At 45.1% G+C, this 15,705-nt stretch overlaps 1 protein-coding gene and 1 non-coding gene across 13 annotated transcripts in view; both read left to right on the top strand.

Moving 5' to 3' along the window:
• Positions 1 to 11,415, top strand: part of LOC139049454 (tachykinin-like peptides receptor 99D) — an 880,050-nt gene extending 868,635 nt beyond the window's left edge. For all 12 annotated transcript variants that reach the window (XM_070524895.1, XM_070524903.1, XM_070524896.1 and 9 more), the window contains one exon: positions 493 to 11,415. In XM_070524895.1, the coding sequence (XP_070380996.1) occupies positions 493 to 736 (244 nt within the window). In that variant the 3' untranslated portion in view covers positions 737 to 11,415. The remainder of the gene's footprint in view (positions 1 to 492) is intronic.
• A 3,672-nt stretch (positions 11,416 to 15,087) lies between these two features.
• TRNAS-GGA (transfer RNA serine (anticodon GGA)) lies at positions 15,088 to 15,162 on the top strand. The gene has a single exon. It is a non-coding gene; the product is annotated as a tRNA-Ser (tRNA).
• The last annotated feature ends 543 nt before the right edge of the window (positions 15,163 to 15,705 follow it).

Below are 15,705 nucleotides of genomic sequence, written 5' to 3'. Positions count from 1 at the left end.
TGTAGAACAAAATGTTTCGTCGAACGTAAAGCTCGCTGCATAATTCAGTCCCTGAAAAACCAGGCAGCATCACAAAGAGCCGTGTGTTTTCTTTCATTTCGGCTTGTGGGCGTGATTGTTTGTACAACGAAGTATTTGATTGAAGAAATGCCGGCTATTCTAGGACGTGTCACCACTCGTAAACCTTTACTCGGCAGCTTCGGGTGAAAGGCAAGGCGACCTAGCGGGAAAATCTGCCTGGTATAACGCTTAAGGGACGTACCAGCGACAAAAATGTATCGGAGGATAACTTTCTAAGTAAATAGAAGCGGTCGTCACCCCTGTGAGGTGACTAAATCGTTTTGTTCTTTCGCGTATGACACGTGTTCCTCGGGGTATGTGGACTGAAAAGTGGTACAGTGCCCCGTCTACTCGAACAGGGACGGCTGATGCCTGATAGAGAGAGATGGCCATCCGCGGGGCAGACCTGACCGAGCCTTTGCGTTCCTGCAGGTTCCGCGAGGGCTTCAAGCGTGTGTTCTGTTGCCTGGCCTTCAGCGACAAGGAGACCGCGCAGCTGCGTCAGCACATGGCGGCCACGCGCTACTCGTGCTCGGAGCCGTACGCCGACACTCGGGTCACGTTCAACGGGACCGCCACGGCCGTCCCGCTGCACACGCTCACTGAGACCATGAGCGCAGGAAACCTGACCGGCGCCGGTCCGGCAAAGTTCAGGGGCTGTGGCTCGGACGTGTGACGAATGCTGCCGCCGGCCCGGTCGGCCCGGCTCGGCCCGCACGCCAGTGCGGCGGCGCACGCCATCTGAGTCCGCGGCGAACACCCCCTACCGCTAAACACTGCTCGGACGCGCACGAAGCGCTCGCCTTTAACGCGCGAACACGAGGGGGGGAGAGGGGGGGGGTTCTGATCCGCCACTGCGTCGGGCACCTGTCCGAATCAATCCCCCCCGTTTTCTTTTCTTTGTCTTCTTTATTATTCAATCGCTAGTTTCGTCGCTCTCGTTGCACTTTACTCCCATGGGGCTGCTTTGCGGCAGATAGATCCGAGGGAATATAAGAATGGCCGAACCGACCTGAAGCAGAGGTCCTGCGACGTCGGAATTTGACGACGCAGGCCACAGCGCTGACGACGTCAGGAAAGGATGTTCCAACCTCATTCTTGCTTGAGACAGGAAAGACGCCGTGGCTGGCGTCGGCTGCGCATAGCGAGAACAAAAAGCAGAATAAGGGAAGCAAAACTATTAAATTATCATACTTTCTTGCAAATCTTTTTGGCGCTGTCTAAGTTGCCTGTTCCTTACCTCCCACCTGCGTTCTGATGTCATAAGTACTTACCAGTGGCAAGGTGGAGAAACACCATTGTGCGGCAAGGTATACACCGGCCGGTCTCTGTACATGCGGGTTATGGCGGTGTCCGTTCGTGGCGTACGCCAGAGTCGGCGAATGGCGGCGATCGTGAACAAGCCACGGGCGCGAGAAGCTGTTGTGCTGATGTGTCGGCTCGGCTGTTGTGCTAATGGTGTCGCTGTGTGAACTTCCTGTTTCATTGATGTCCGTTACTCATAAGGAAAATGTAATGCATTTTTTCGAGCGTTTCCCGAAGATGTTCAATAATGTGCCCCCACGTAACAAACCCCACGGAATGCACGGTACGCATTAAACGGACTGCGAAATCAGGGTGTTGATTCGTTTCATTTGGAGCACCGCAGCAGCTCATATACGAATGACGATGCGAGGAGTTAGACGTAGGAGCAGCACGGGCAATAATTTCGTGCTATGAAAATTTGTGCACGCAAATTATGTGCTCTAAAAGCGATGGTTCTTGTTCAACAGTGTTCGAATTTTCGACGTCGACCGCAAAAAGAAAAGAATTATTATGGGGTAGAAGCTTCCGCATTTCCTCCAATATAAGCACATTACTTCCCTAAAATCAGGGTGGGTTTCCGACCATAGAATGTGTTTGGAAACTACCAAGTGTGCACAGAAGGTGGGGCTGCCATCATCCTGATGAAATAACGGTTTCGCTGTTCGTTTTCTTCAGTCGGCAACGCTCATAATATTGGGCTCACTTTCAGCGGTACGAGAACACAAGTGCTAAGGCATTCGCGAACCATTGAAATGCCGGGTTCTTGTTCTGTTATTTAGAATTTTCTGAGCAAATGCTTTTTACCACCTGACGCCGCGCATGGTTCTTGAGGTCATCAAACCTAATTATACGGCGTATGCATATACCATTCGCATAAACCCCATGTTTCCTTTGTACTTTTTGTTTCAGTGCTTGCAAAAGGCGTGTGCTATAACGACATATAATTTAGATCGTTCTGAAATGTTGCTGCTTGTTGAAACGTCGTGGCGAAGGTTTGATTTTTAAAAAAGAAAGAAATTAGTCCTAAGAAGCCACTGCGAATAGTGCGCGTATTTAACACATGTGCTAGCAACCTAAAATGAATGTATTATCAAAGTTAAAAAGAATCAAATTTCGTGTGTGTGTGTGTGTGTGTGTGTGTGTGTGTGTGTGTGTGTGTGTGTGTGTGTGTGTGTGTGTGTGTGTGTGTGTGTGTGTGTGTGTGTGTGTGTGTGTGTGTGTGTGTGTGTGTGTGCGCGCACTCCGAACGAAAGTGTCTGTTTGAGTCAGTAGTTATCGCACCGTCGCTAGCTCTTTCCTTCACGCAACATTCAAATGCCTCACTCTGCTGTTAGTCCATACCAGAACCACTGCATTTCATCGTGCGTATACGCCTCATAACCACCAGTATGCCTTGTTAGTGACTGTTTTGTGCTGTGGTATGGACATTACTCATCGCTTTTCCCCTTTCCCCAATACAGTAGCCAAACATACGCTGATAAACCTCCCTGTCTTTCCTTTGCCTATATCAATCAGTCTCTTGTCCCGCAAACCACTATAGTGCGATTGCATGTGCGTTCCAGGAATATACTCTCGCAATTATGTATTTTCATTTTTCTACCTTTTCTTCTCTCTGCGTTTGTCAAATCCTTTATGTGGAAAGTCATTAGGCTTAGTTTTATATCGCATGTACGGTGTTTTACTACGCCTTGATTCTATTAAATTTGCCTTCAACCGGAAACAGGCGACTAGCTCTATTTTGTTATGGCTTGTTATGACACGATTGTTATCAGAATCTTAAAGCATTTGCGTATAACGTTAGGTACGTTATACCGTTAGCTCTAATCCAAACGGCAGCTGCAATTACAGTATTGTTTTCGCCAGTTATGCCCCAAATAAAAAATATATATAGCAAATGTATACGCACTATCAGATAAGGTCCCTTTTTTTTTCGCTTCACGCCGCGTGAGCCACAGCGTGACGAACTATGGGAGCATGATCCGCCCATTTGCTCTAAGTGCTGTTAGCAGAAAAGCACTTGTACCGCGAGCTTTGGGTTTACGTCAAAGAACCCCAGGTAGTCAAAATGATCAGCAGCCGTCGAATAAAGAATCTCCCATAGTCCGTCTGTGCTTTTGGGCGTTAACTCCAATCGGTAAGCACAATTTTTCTCGGTCGGGCGAGCGTGGCAGGCGCCCATAAGTACTGAAAAGAAGGCAAAAGCAATAGCGTTTCCCGTGGTTGCGTATGCGCCCGTTACACGGGCTCTGCGAAACCGTACCTAGCGCGTTTACAATGTCGAATGTGCGGCAGTACTCCGTCAAGCCTCATCAGCAACGTAACGCATGAAGTCATTAAGCCATGCTATAGACCTGCGCCACAGACTGATGAAAAAAATTGTTGTCAAGTTGCCGTAGCGAAGGCTTTGCGCCGTGGACCGTAATATTGAGTCAAAGATGTTGCAACAATGCTTGTTCTGCGAAACTACGACACTGCTTGGTTAATGCACGGAAATTAAAACCATAACATTTTGCGTATTTGGCGGAGGATTGCCTTTATAGTTACCTACCGTGACATTTGTCCTCTCTTAGTTCTATTTCGTTGCAAGTTGTCAACTGTCGAGCCGTTCAGGTACTGTGTGCCTCGGCTACTTCATTTCCTGTCAGCTTCACAACAAATAGGAAGCAAAGAAAAAAACATAATCGGGGAAGAATTGATGGGCACATTGAGAAACTGTGAGGCCATCTAACCTGTTAAGCGCTAAACAACTGTTTGCTTGCAGCTTGTAGAATCATTTACGCCTTAAAAAGCGTTGTCGCGTGTCGTTATAAGGGTCCGTTAATTCACTTAATGTCCCTGCTGATAGAGGTAATGGGCGCGTTTTGACCATGTACACAGACCCGTCGCACTTCTCAAAGCGCGTTCGTCTCAAATAAAGAATAAGGCTCTATCCAGTCATGTTTCGTATTGAAGTGCTTCAGTGTTGCAAAAACCCTTTCTGGCAATCTGCTTGTGGACCACGGTCTGAGTACGCTGTTTGCGATCATGAGCGCTAGGGAATGGTGAGCTCGACAAATATTATGTATCTAAGATTAACTTCGTGTCTAGAAATGAAAAGGTAAAGTGTGCGACGAAACTCAATGCACTGCTATTGAACTCGAGTGAAAATCATTCTCTGCTAAGTGCGCTCTTTTGCGTATGTTTTTTTTTTTTAATGTGTGAGCATTAGGTGGGTCAAAGTGTAAAGAAGTGTATGTGAGTGAAGCTGCTCACGTGGCAGAGAGGGGATGGGAGAACCTAAAAGAGCATCCACATATATATATATATATATATATGGAGTCATAAGAAGCCAACAAAGGCACCAAGGGCAGCATAGGGGAAATTGCTTGTACTCCTTAATTTAATTAAAACAATGATACATTACTGGAAAAAATAGTGGATGAAAAAACCACTGGCAGCAGGTGGGGCACGAGCCCACGTCTTCTCATCACGCGTGCGTTGCAATTGGCAATAGCATCGCACGCACGCGTGCCCCACCTGCGGCCAGTTGTTTCTTTCATCCACTTTATTTCCCATCAATTTATATATATATATATATATATATATATAAGCGAGAAGAAAGGAAACTGAGGGCCTACTTTTTTTTAGTCATATCATAAGTTGCCAACAAACACAGCCGCCAAGGATATATATATATATAGTCCAACTGACAGACGGTGGTCTGCTCCAGACCACCGTGAGATTCACTTCGCTCCTCGAAGAGGGCGGTCGCAAGTCGAGCGAGCTCCCGAACAACACTTTTGCAGTGTAAACGCGATTCAAGTCATGGATCCAGGAGTGTAAACAGGTGCGACATAATGCTTACGATTTCTGTCCCCTTTATGTTAAATCGCCACTGTTCTTTTTTTTTTTGCGCCAGTCTGTAAGCGAGCGTTCATTAGTACTGCGAACCATCTTCTTGCGTACGCGCAGTGTACACACCCGCCCTCTCTCTATATATTCCCCTTTCCCTTAGCCTCCGTGCAGGCGTAGCAAAGTGGACGCTCGTTTTGCCGACCCCCCCACTTTTTCTCTAGCTTTTGTACCTCCCTCTCTGCCTACTTTATGGCCTTCAAACGTTCATCGGCAACAGAAATTTACAAAAAAAGAGTTGTTTTTGAGCGGAAATAAACCAAGTGGAGCCGAGTGACTGTTTTACTGTTCCAGTTTTGAAAAGCCGCTACTCTTCTGTTATTAGGTTCAAAGCGCATTAATTCTCAGTCACTGCACAAAGCTTCAAGAATGGTATACATTGCAAAAATACTGTTTTTGAAATCTACAGCAGGTGTATGCCAGTACAGTATAACAGTAACAGTATAAAAGTAACAGTAGCAACAACCACAGTACTGCAACCTAAAATACAGTTGAATTGCTTACTCTGGGCAGGTGCATCACTCTGGGCAAGTATATCACGAGCCGATATTGAAATTTATGTTGGAAAAGAAATATTTCATGCCCAACAGCGGTCAGACGTCGTTTCTTGCTTTGTGCAACTTAAACGCGCATACATGTCCAAACAGAACGAGTGAAAACTGCTCCGCAAAGCCCGGTTAAAAAAAAAAAAGTTTTTGCGTGAAATTACATCCCTGTATTCTTTTCATCGCGATACCTAACAAAGAGATAAAACTGTGCGTGCGACTCAACGTCGTTTTGGTAGATATAATGGTGCCCGACACTGTGACTCCAGAAAATTACATGCATCTTCAGTCTTTCTGCGTGGCCCGAAGCTTTAAACAAGGACTTCTACGGGATATCGCAAAGATAGCGAAAACCTTATAATCCTCCATGACACCTATGTCGTAGTCATAAGCGCGCCGATAACTGCAGATAACGGCAGTGGTCCACACCTTTAATATAAGCACACTGAGCGCAACGCTGACCAGTAATTTCATGGTCGCATCACATAAATCTGCTGGGTAAAATTGTAACCCAATATGGGCACTTCTTTTTTTTCTCGTTTCCAGAAACTTTCTTCTCAACGCTATGTTTGAGCTTTCATAAAGATGTTTTATAGAACCCTCCTCGTTGCTCCCAGCGTTGTACACTTGTCAGTGTTCTCGGTCAATATGAAGCTGTACCGCTGGCAAACGGCGCACCCGCTCATCCCCATGCTCTGAAGGAGGCGTCGCATGTGTGCGTGTGTATTTGATGTGACAAAGCACTTTGACTTTTGCGTAGAAATTTTGCAGAATACCCGAAGGACGCACCTTGAATACAGTACAACAAAGGCATAAAGGTTTTGAGCAATCGGCAAACGAGGTCAAAACTAAAAGCCATGTTTTGTGAGCTGATAACTTGAAGCGACACCAAAGTTGCACGGGCTCGCATGCTCAAACGAACTACAATTTGTCTCACTAATAACGCACATCGTTAGGGAAACCACAGCTGACGTAAGCTAGACGGTGTTCTTCGATTGTCAAGCGTTAGCCCAACTCATCCGCACACCTTGAAGGGGATTTCCTGTGGTCGTCACTCGATCTAATGCTCTGCAGCCCTCTGCAGCTCTCCCTTGCCTTGGCGCCCATTGAACTAAGTAGACCACCTGTTATCTTTACTAGGCATTGTGTTACCTGTCGAACTATATTTCTGCCTCATTATATCAACTAATATAATTTTACCCACGTTTGATCTAAAGCCACACTGTCACACTCATATGTAAGAGAGGTTAACGACTGGCCATGGCACATAGACGTTGGTGCCCGCTTTTAACCTGGCATTGCAGTACGCACCTCGTTTATTTAGCGTCTGTTCCTTTGTGCCTTGTTTTTTTTTTCATGTTTCTATGCCGCAAGGATTAGTATTAGTGATATCTAGGGGTGTGCGGAAATTTGAATGTTTCGAATAACGAATCGAATAGTATCCTATTCGACTCGGTCTTCGAATCGAACAGTCAGTATTCGTAAATGCGAACATTTTTTCGAATACTTTTCGAATATTTCTAAACGTCAACTGCGTCCAACTCAACGTGAAACTGGAACAAAAGTAAGGTGAATTTTCACCCCCCTGGTCATAGTATAGACATAAAAATGAGAACGAGCAGGCTGCTTCGCCTAGATAACCATGTTTTACAGGTTATAGATTGATCATTGCCACTCTCTGAAGAATCCTGTACATGCGAAGAAACTACTTGTTGGCTCATAATGTTACATTTGTGTTTAGAATAAGAACGATTCAACGCGTACTATCTAATGACAGAAACTTGTTAACTTTAGGAATACTATGATGTGAACATGGTATGGTGTTAATTGTGACAATATGGCTGTTGGTTATGCGAAAATTATTCGAAAACTGTTTGATTCGATTCGCTTCAGGCACGGTTCGATTCGTATCCGATTCTTTGTCGATCCAGTCTCAAATATCACTATTCGCACACTCCTATTGATTGCTGTATAGCCGGCTCCTCGCTGACCTATTTTCGATAACGCCCGTGTACTTACAAACAACAGCCGCCCGCATAGTAACGCTGGTCCATCGACAATGGCCAACGATGCGATAGCCAAGACGTCCACTGATTAAGAACCTCTCTTACGAGCGAGGTGTGGACCCCGTCATGACATCTCTGGCTTCCACACTGTTGCATGGTGTTAGTAACGTTTTCTTTGCTATTTTTTAACAAGTTTCGCATCGCGGGCATTGCTGCGGTCACTGCAGTCCACAAAGGATGACTTGGTGCGTTGTGAGTGGAGTTTTCACCGAAATCATTCTTGACAATAAATACGCAGCTTCGACCAACAGATCCGGCACGAGAATGCGCGTAGCTCGTTTGAGCAAGCTTGCCTTGTTCTTGCTTCCCGTCCTTATCTTAAGATAGGCATGGTGAATGCTTGGGGGAAAATGGCATTGCGTACGGCTTCTCCTATAGTCTCAATTTTCTTAAGCGTAGCACAACCGCATTCTTACCTGGCTGTCGCTTTGCTCTAGTATAATGTAGCTCGGGGGAACAGCGTTACAAGTTAAGTTCCAACGCGAGTGGAGCGCGGGTCGACCTGTCTAGGAGTCCGCAAAGCCTGCTTTTCCTCAAGTCACAGGCTTTCATAGCTACCATGCAACTACCTCAAATATGTCTAATCTCCCGCAGTCCTTCCGATGTGTTTCTCCATTTTATGGCAATCCGTAGTCGCTTCCGCGTAGGCCGTGCAACGTTCGCGTAGCCCAATTTCATTTCATGAGCTGCAATTCCTCTCTCTGTTTCGCTAAGCTTTCATGTAAGCAAAAGTTGTGCATGTACTGGTATCTTTCGATAATCTGCGTTTGCTGAAAAGGCATGCGGAGCTGGACCGCGTCGCCATCATGGAGTATCTGACAAGTGTAGCAGGCGATAAAAATTGTTCTCCTTTCTTTTTTTTTCTCTTTTATGGAGGCGCAAAGTAACGTGCACATTCTAGAGAAGATGAATGATGCCATTTTACTAACATCGCCAGTTTTCGTTTGCCCTGCAAGGTTCCAAAAGTAAGGGTAAATCAACGAGTTCGATACCGTCATTGTAGTTGTGCATACAAGAAAATGGCAGCGGGTGCATTATTTACTGTTTATGATCGTTTTCTCAAATGAATATGCTTTATTGGTTCCCTTATCGTACGGCGTGGTATTACCTGTCCCATATAAGGGAACATTCTAAAGTATTAAAAAATCAGCGTTTCTATAGAGCTGCTTTATGCAAATGTATGCAAAGCTGGTATACTATGTGAACCAATGCTTCGCCACAATACGTGGAAATGGTTGCTCTGCATTCACGTATACATTACTCTGACCTTACTGTGGTTTAAACTTTGATGTAAAGATGGTCACTTGCTTGCAAACGCAAGTAGGCACTTCCACCATCAAATAAAGACAAAAAAAATATGTGATGTTTCGAGCGCATCGTAAATTTCTCTCTGTGGGACACAAACCATATAACACAATTTCGCAAGAAGGTCCTGTTCTTATATCCCAGCATCGTTCGCGTCGTTTTCTTTTTTGTTGCGTTCGTTGGGCCTGCGTGAAGATGAGACGGATTTGCGTGTATAATCTCCACGTTTCTATGAGTCGTATATTCTCCATAACTCTGGCTGAAGTAGCGCAGGAATTAAGTTTTCCTTCAAGCTGAGCTTTGAGTAAAACGCACTCTTTGCTGATGGGTTTCTTTCCCGCCGCTCGCGATTTGCATATTTAAAGCTTGCGTAGCTCGTAACAGTGAAAATTGAAAAGCGTGACTAAAGACTGATGAAGATTCTGAAACCCAACTTTAGATGGTTAAACTTCGTGCCAGCACTCGCCGCGTCCGCTGAGCCACTATGGCGTTGCCCTGCTGAGCTCGTGGTCGCGGATTCGCTCCCAGCCGCGGCGGCCTCACTCCAAGCGGTATAGCGGCCGTTTTGCACTCCGATGCAAAAAACGTTTGTACACCGTGCATTGGATGCACGTTAAAGAAACCCGCGTGGTTAAAATTAAATGAGCGCCTCTACTATTTTGGCACACGAAACACCGGAATTTTTTTTTAATTAACGATAGAGAATTTGTAGCTCGAAGCATGCAGCTTCCAACCTACCATGGCGCCAGTTAGGCCCGGCCTGCCGCAAATTATTCCTTGTCTGATTTTGTTTCTTTGCATCCTTGTTTCAGCTAGTCTATATTTTTACTGCTATACATTAGCTCTACATTAATATCTTTCGGCCATGAACGGTTGCTTTTATTGTTCTAACAATTTTTTTACATAGCGTTTTTCTTGTACTTAGACCTCTGCGGCGCCATCTCTATTAGCTCTACATCTGGGAAAAACAAAGACAGAGACAAATAACAACGTTCAATTTAAGGTAGAAAGAACTGGAGGTACAATTCCGGCACTTTCAGCTTCCCCAAGTTACCGATGAATTAGCATTCGAGGTGCGCCTGGGTGCGTGGGAATCTGGCGGCATCAGTCTGACTCCTGTTGGCGGCAGAAAAACGGCAGTATGCCTAACGGCGCCCATTATACCATTTATACCCGTCTACTATAGTTTTTTGGGGATCCGTGGTATCGAACCATCTATCTCTTTATATTTGCTGGCATATCTTGTAATCTATGCGTGCGATGCCTCTTTTAGAAAACAGCTGCTAGCCCGCATCTCTTTTTCCTTTGTGATGTCCATATATGTTTACATGATTAGTAATTACTATATGAAATCCAACTTAATGTGATCACTGTTGTATAAGAGTTTTACCTACCATGGCTTTACAGGTAGGTCTTTCAGGTTATGTCCTCAAAAATGGGTGCAAATAATGTTCGTTTGCTGCACATTAAGCCTTTCCTGTGTATTGGCCCATTTTTAATTACCAAGCACAGATCACACTTCCTACACCGCCGATTAGTTTATCGCATTCTAAGATGGCATTCATGTCGTTGAAGAAGAGAGAGAGACGTTTGGGATTTTCTTCAACCAGAAGCGTCGCATCTTTTTTCACTTCATTTTACGGCGTACAAAAATCTTTACTTCCTGTTTTGTTTATTTATCTTTACTTTCAAGATTATCTAGTATTGGTGAACTCCCTTAGTCACGAGAGGGTCAGCACAAGTCAAAGCTGTTGCGGGAGCTCCAACTTGTCACCTTAATATATTAATCCCCCAGCTGATTTTCACACATTTATGATCAGAACGCGTGGGAAACAACTGGTACAGGGTTGTATATTCACTTGGTGTAACTAAAGTATTACAACAATAACTCCACGCCCATGCGACGGTCGCTCCGACGTTGGCTTCATGCACTTTACGCGGCAAACATTGCAGTGCATAATTCACTGAAGGAAATGTAAGCTTCCATAGTGTTAATTCTGAAACAGGTTGAAAGCGAACTCTCACGAATATAAGCACGCAAAATGCAAACAATGACTGTAACATGAACTGTCGGCTGTAGAGGCTACTCTCCGGTGCATTCTAAAGTTGTGTTCTCTCTAATGAGTTGCGAATCCGTTTTTTTTTTTTTTTCATTGTGCGTGGAACGACTCACGATGTACCTCCAGAATATCGCATCAAACGAAGCGCTGAGCAAATTGCGACTTGGTGTTCGAATGGCATTTCATTTGAGAACACTGGCGTCCGTTCATTGCTCCATTTGTGCTTGGGGTCATTTGCCGTTGTCTCTTGTAGTTTTCCGCCGGTTGTCTATGTCTCATCGCCGCGTTTACTCCTTCATCATAGCTTGAACGGTCGACACTCGCTTTCTGTGCAATGTATTTTACTGCATGTTTCCTCATATCTCCTCTACCAAATGTCGGAGCCTGCAGTTTGCCTAGCAAAGTTTAAGAGAAATACTTTTTCATATCGCATGTGGATGTTGCAAAGCTGCAGTGGGTGTCTTTGGCAGTTTTGAATTTGTTCTTCAATAGGAGTAGCCTTGTATTGTTTCTAAGATAATTAGTGCATCCAGTTTAATAAAAATTATGTTGTTGCTTAAGTGACTGAGAAATCGTTGTTTTTGGTAGCGTTGCTGCTTGCAAGCATGCAATTTATAACAAAAGAAACTGAAAGTGACCGGCTGCAGTAATTACACTGTGTATAATGAGTGCCAGCATCGCCGCGGCCCATTATGCACAGTGGGCTTTGCACTTCTATGTCTTAAAATACTCTGGTTACCACAACAAATTTTCATTGTTGTGGTTGTAACCGCGTTGTTGCGCTTGTTGAATGCACTCGGTGCTTGTTAAGCTTTGCTACCTGCGGCTACAATGAGTACAGCTTTTGTCAAAAGTTTTGGAGCCACTGCCCACGCACACGCACCGATCGTATTCGGCGTAATGGAGTCCCTGCAGAACTTCCGCATTGTTTCACAACCACAAAGACTGAGGTGGAAATGTATTTCTTCACGCCCCACAAATCCAGAGCACCTGCCACGTAGACAAGATCCGGCGACAGCTCTTGTCACTCACGGACGGCTTCTAAACTTTTGACAAACACTGTATAGTACCGTCTGCTGCCGGGCTAATTGGTACATGGCTTTTAGAAATGGTTTCAGGGGCAAAAAATAAGACGTGGACAACAGAATAAAAGACGGAGTGCGCCTGTCCGTGTCTGTTATTCTGTTGTCCGCGTCCAATATTGTTCGCCTAAAACCATTTCTAAAAGACAAACATTCTACATTGTGCCGAACCCGTTACCTTGCTGCGGGGACGCCGATGAGGCCAGTGTTTAGTCCGCCGGGCTAAGGGAATATTCACCAAATGAGCATTCCTCTTGCGCACATGGCTGCTGTCATCCCTGTGCATGTGTTACCACGTGGTCTCTCGTTGACGAACGCTCTCACAGCCGTAGAGTGAGAGAAGGGGTTCTTTCTGTGAGGCCCTCTAAGCCGTGAATCCCCAAACGGCGCGGAATCATGCTTTAGTGACCTCGAGAGAACGACCGCAGGGAGGAAACTATATATATACATATATATATATATATATATACATATATATATATATATATATATATATATATATATATACATATATATATATATATATAGCGTGTGTGTGAAAAAAGCAGGGACTGCGTTACCTGCCATTTTCTTTATCAAGGTGAGTGCTGTCTTCTGAGAAGTCAGCCAAACACCCCCGTGTTGTAGCGTGGTATACAAAAGCCCGATGTGATCGGGTGCGCAACTCGGATGTGTCGGGCGTGCATCGTGTGTTCAGGGTGATATACTCTTTACTGTTGTGACTGTGTAGAAATTTAAAAACGTGTTATTTATTGTCGTCGCTGTTCGCGCGACGCTTGTATCACCCATCCCCAGAGTCGTGTGTCTTTCTTTTCTTTGCTCCAAAGAAGAAAAGAAAGGTACCTGTATTGTCCTGCCGTTCTCCCGACAGACAACTAATAAATAAAGAAAGAAAAGTATATAACAGGACGTTTGCTCATTGTATCCGGCTGCGAGATCGTGAAACACGTAGCGGAGAGGTTGAAAAGGAACGGGAAAAAAAGTAAGAAAGAAGAACAAATAAACCGATCGCATTTTCACTCACTTTTTCCAGTGGGTTCACTCGTCTTCACAGTGTCGGTGTCTGTTGTGTCACTGGAGATACGCCAGCGTTTCAGTTGACAGTGTGGTGCTGTTTGTGTGCGTGTTTCGTCCCGGTGATATCAATGAACTCCGTGCGTGTGCTGCTGAGGCAGCAAGACGGTGCTCCCCTGGCCTGTTCCCCTTTTTGGTCTGATGTGCCCTCATTCTGCTGTCTCGGGGTCGTTCGCTGACAGTTGTGCTTTTGTGTTGCGTTTACTTCTTCTCACGTGCATGATCTGGCGTGCAAAGGCGACAGGACGATACAAAAGTCTGTTAACGATACCATCTCGGCTGCTGTCAAAAGCGAACGGATATCAGAGGAACTGTGTTCTCGAGTACAATAGCCCACTGCTATGTTTTCTCTGACACGCATTTTGTACACAGTGCGGAAGCGTCGCTGTAGAAATGACCACAATTTGCCGCCTCCACGACGCTTAATTTTTCACTGTCACCTGAAGTTTGCTTTGTGTTAGCGGGATTCGTATTCTTCTCTGCTACGCGGTATGCGAGGCGGTATACTCGTGCCACCATATTTGTTGTGCAAAAAAGAAGAAGAGTGCGCAGTGTTTAAATTCGCGTCTTTTCAGTTGGACAACGAGAACGAGTTCGCCACATTGGGAGTCACAAGCCACCTGTCATTTTTGTTTCATTTGGTAACGCTGCGGGTAAACGGGAACCTTTGCGATGGCATTCACTGTGTATATTCTATTGCCAAGAAAACTGAAATTATATTGTTTGACTCGTCCCATTCAGTATTCACTTGAAATTTTCAGTTATTCTAGAACGAAATCTACATACGCTGTTTCAAGGTAGCCAGTTAATCCGAATGCTGCGAAACAACTCCGTAAATAGTTGGCAAGTAAACATAGCGAATACCACCAGCAAAGGCTGCCCGACGTAGCGTTAGTCTAGTGCACTTTATTTGCTATTACGCGTGATTTACTTTTCTCTCCCTTGCTTTGCTTATGCTTCTAGTGAATGAAAACGACCTGTGTACTATCCTGGATGTAGTGTGAGTCTCGTGATAAAACGACCCTTTCTTCAACTGCTATGCGTTGAAACGTGTGCTTCTCCTCTCTACTTCATTTCACAACAGCTTTCCACATCCAACTTCGAACTCGGGCGTCGATTTGGCGCTATTTCGCGTCGATAAAAACGCAGGCTGTGTCTGCGAGCGCGAGCGTGTGCCAAATTGACACCTCGAAAACACTATAATTACGTGGACCCTCGCGGGCCATGGAACTTCAATACCTCAACCACCTTGGCAACGCTGATTTACGTCATAGTCATACTACTTTTACTTTAACTAAAGGTCGAATAACGCGATTGTTTGCAAATGCATGCGATTTAGTTTCTATTTACACTCCTTGTTATTATTTTTTCAAGAGGGGCATTAATGAAATCAAGCTAGATTATACCATATACGTAGTAGTTCTGCGGAAAACCGCAAGGTGGAGAAAAGTAATGAATAAAGGGAAAATCAGATATCCACCCTTTCGTAGCAATTGCTACAAAGGAAACCCATACGCGTTCATCGAGGAACCCGTATGGGTTTCCTTTGTAGGAATTGCTACGAAAGGGTGGATGTCTGATTTACCCTTTATTCATTACTTCTCTCCACCTTGCGGGTTTCCGCAGAATTACTACGTCAAACCCTTGCCTTTGCTTCGTGTTGTCGACAAATTCGACTTCGCCCTGCCATCTGCTAGCCGCCTGGTTAGCTCAGATGGTAGAGCGGCTGCCCCGGAAAGGCAGTGGTCCCGGGTTCGAGTCCCGGACCAGGACGAATTTTTCTTCAACCCTGAGGCTTTTCTTTCGAGGAACCCGTATGGGTTTTCTTTGTAGCAATTGCTACGAAAGGGTGGATGTCTGATCTTCCCTTTATTCACCATATACGTGAAAGGCCAAATATTTCACGTTTACCCTATATTACTAATAACACAGATTTTCGACACGCACCCGCCGCGGTTGCTCAGTGGCTATGGTGTTAGGCTGCTGAGCACGAGGTCGCGGGATCGAATCCCGGCAACGGCGGCCGCATTTCGATGGGGGCGAAATGCGAAAACACCCGTGTACTTAGATTTAGGTGCACGTTAAAGAACCCCAGGTGGTCGAAATTTCCGGAGTCCTCCACTACGGCGTGCCTCATAATCAGAAAGTGGTTTTGGCACGTAAAACCCCATATTTTTTTTTTTTGACACGCAGCATAAAGACGTAACACTGGCCATTTCCACCCTTTGTTCCATTAAATACCGCATATCAACAAGACGTAACTGTGAAAATTGAATCGCTGTACCATACAAATACGCTCAAAGCAATTCACTTTGGC

Source organism: Dermacentor albipictus, chromosome 1 (genome assembly GCF_038994185.2).
Source record: "Dermacentor albipictus isolate Rhodes 1998 colony chromosome 1, USDA_Dalb.pri_finalv2, whole genome shotgun sequence".
Taxonomy (NCBI): domain Eukaryota; kingdom Metazoa; phylum Arthropoda; class Arachnida; order Ixodida; family Ixodidae; genus Dermacentor; species Dermacentor albipictus.
The sequence above is the reverse complement of the archived record's forward strand: the minus strand, read 5'-3'. Positions and strand labels throughout refer to the sequence as shown.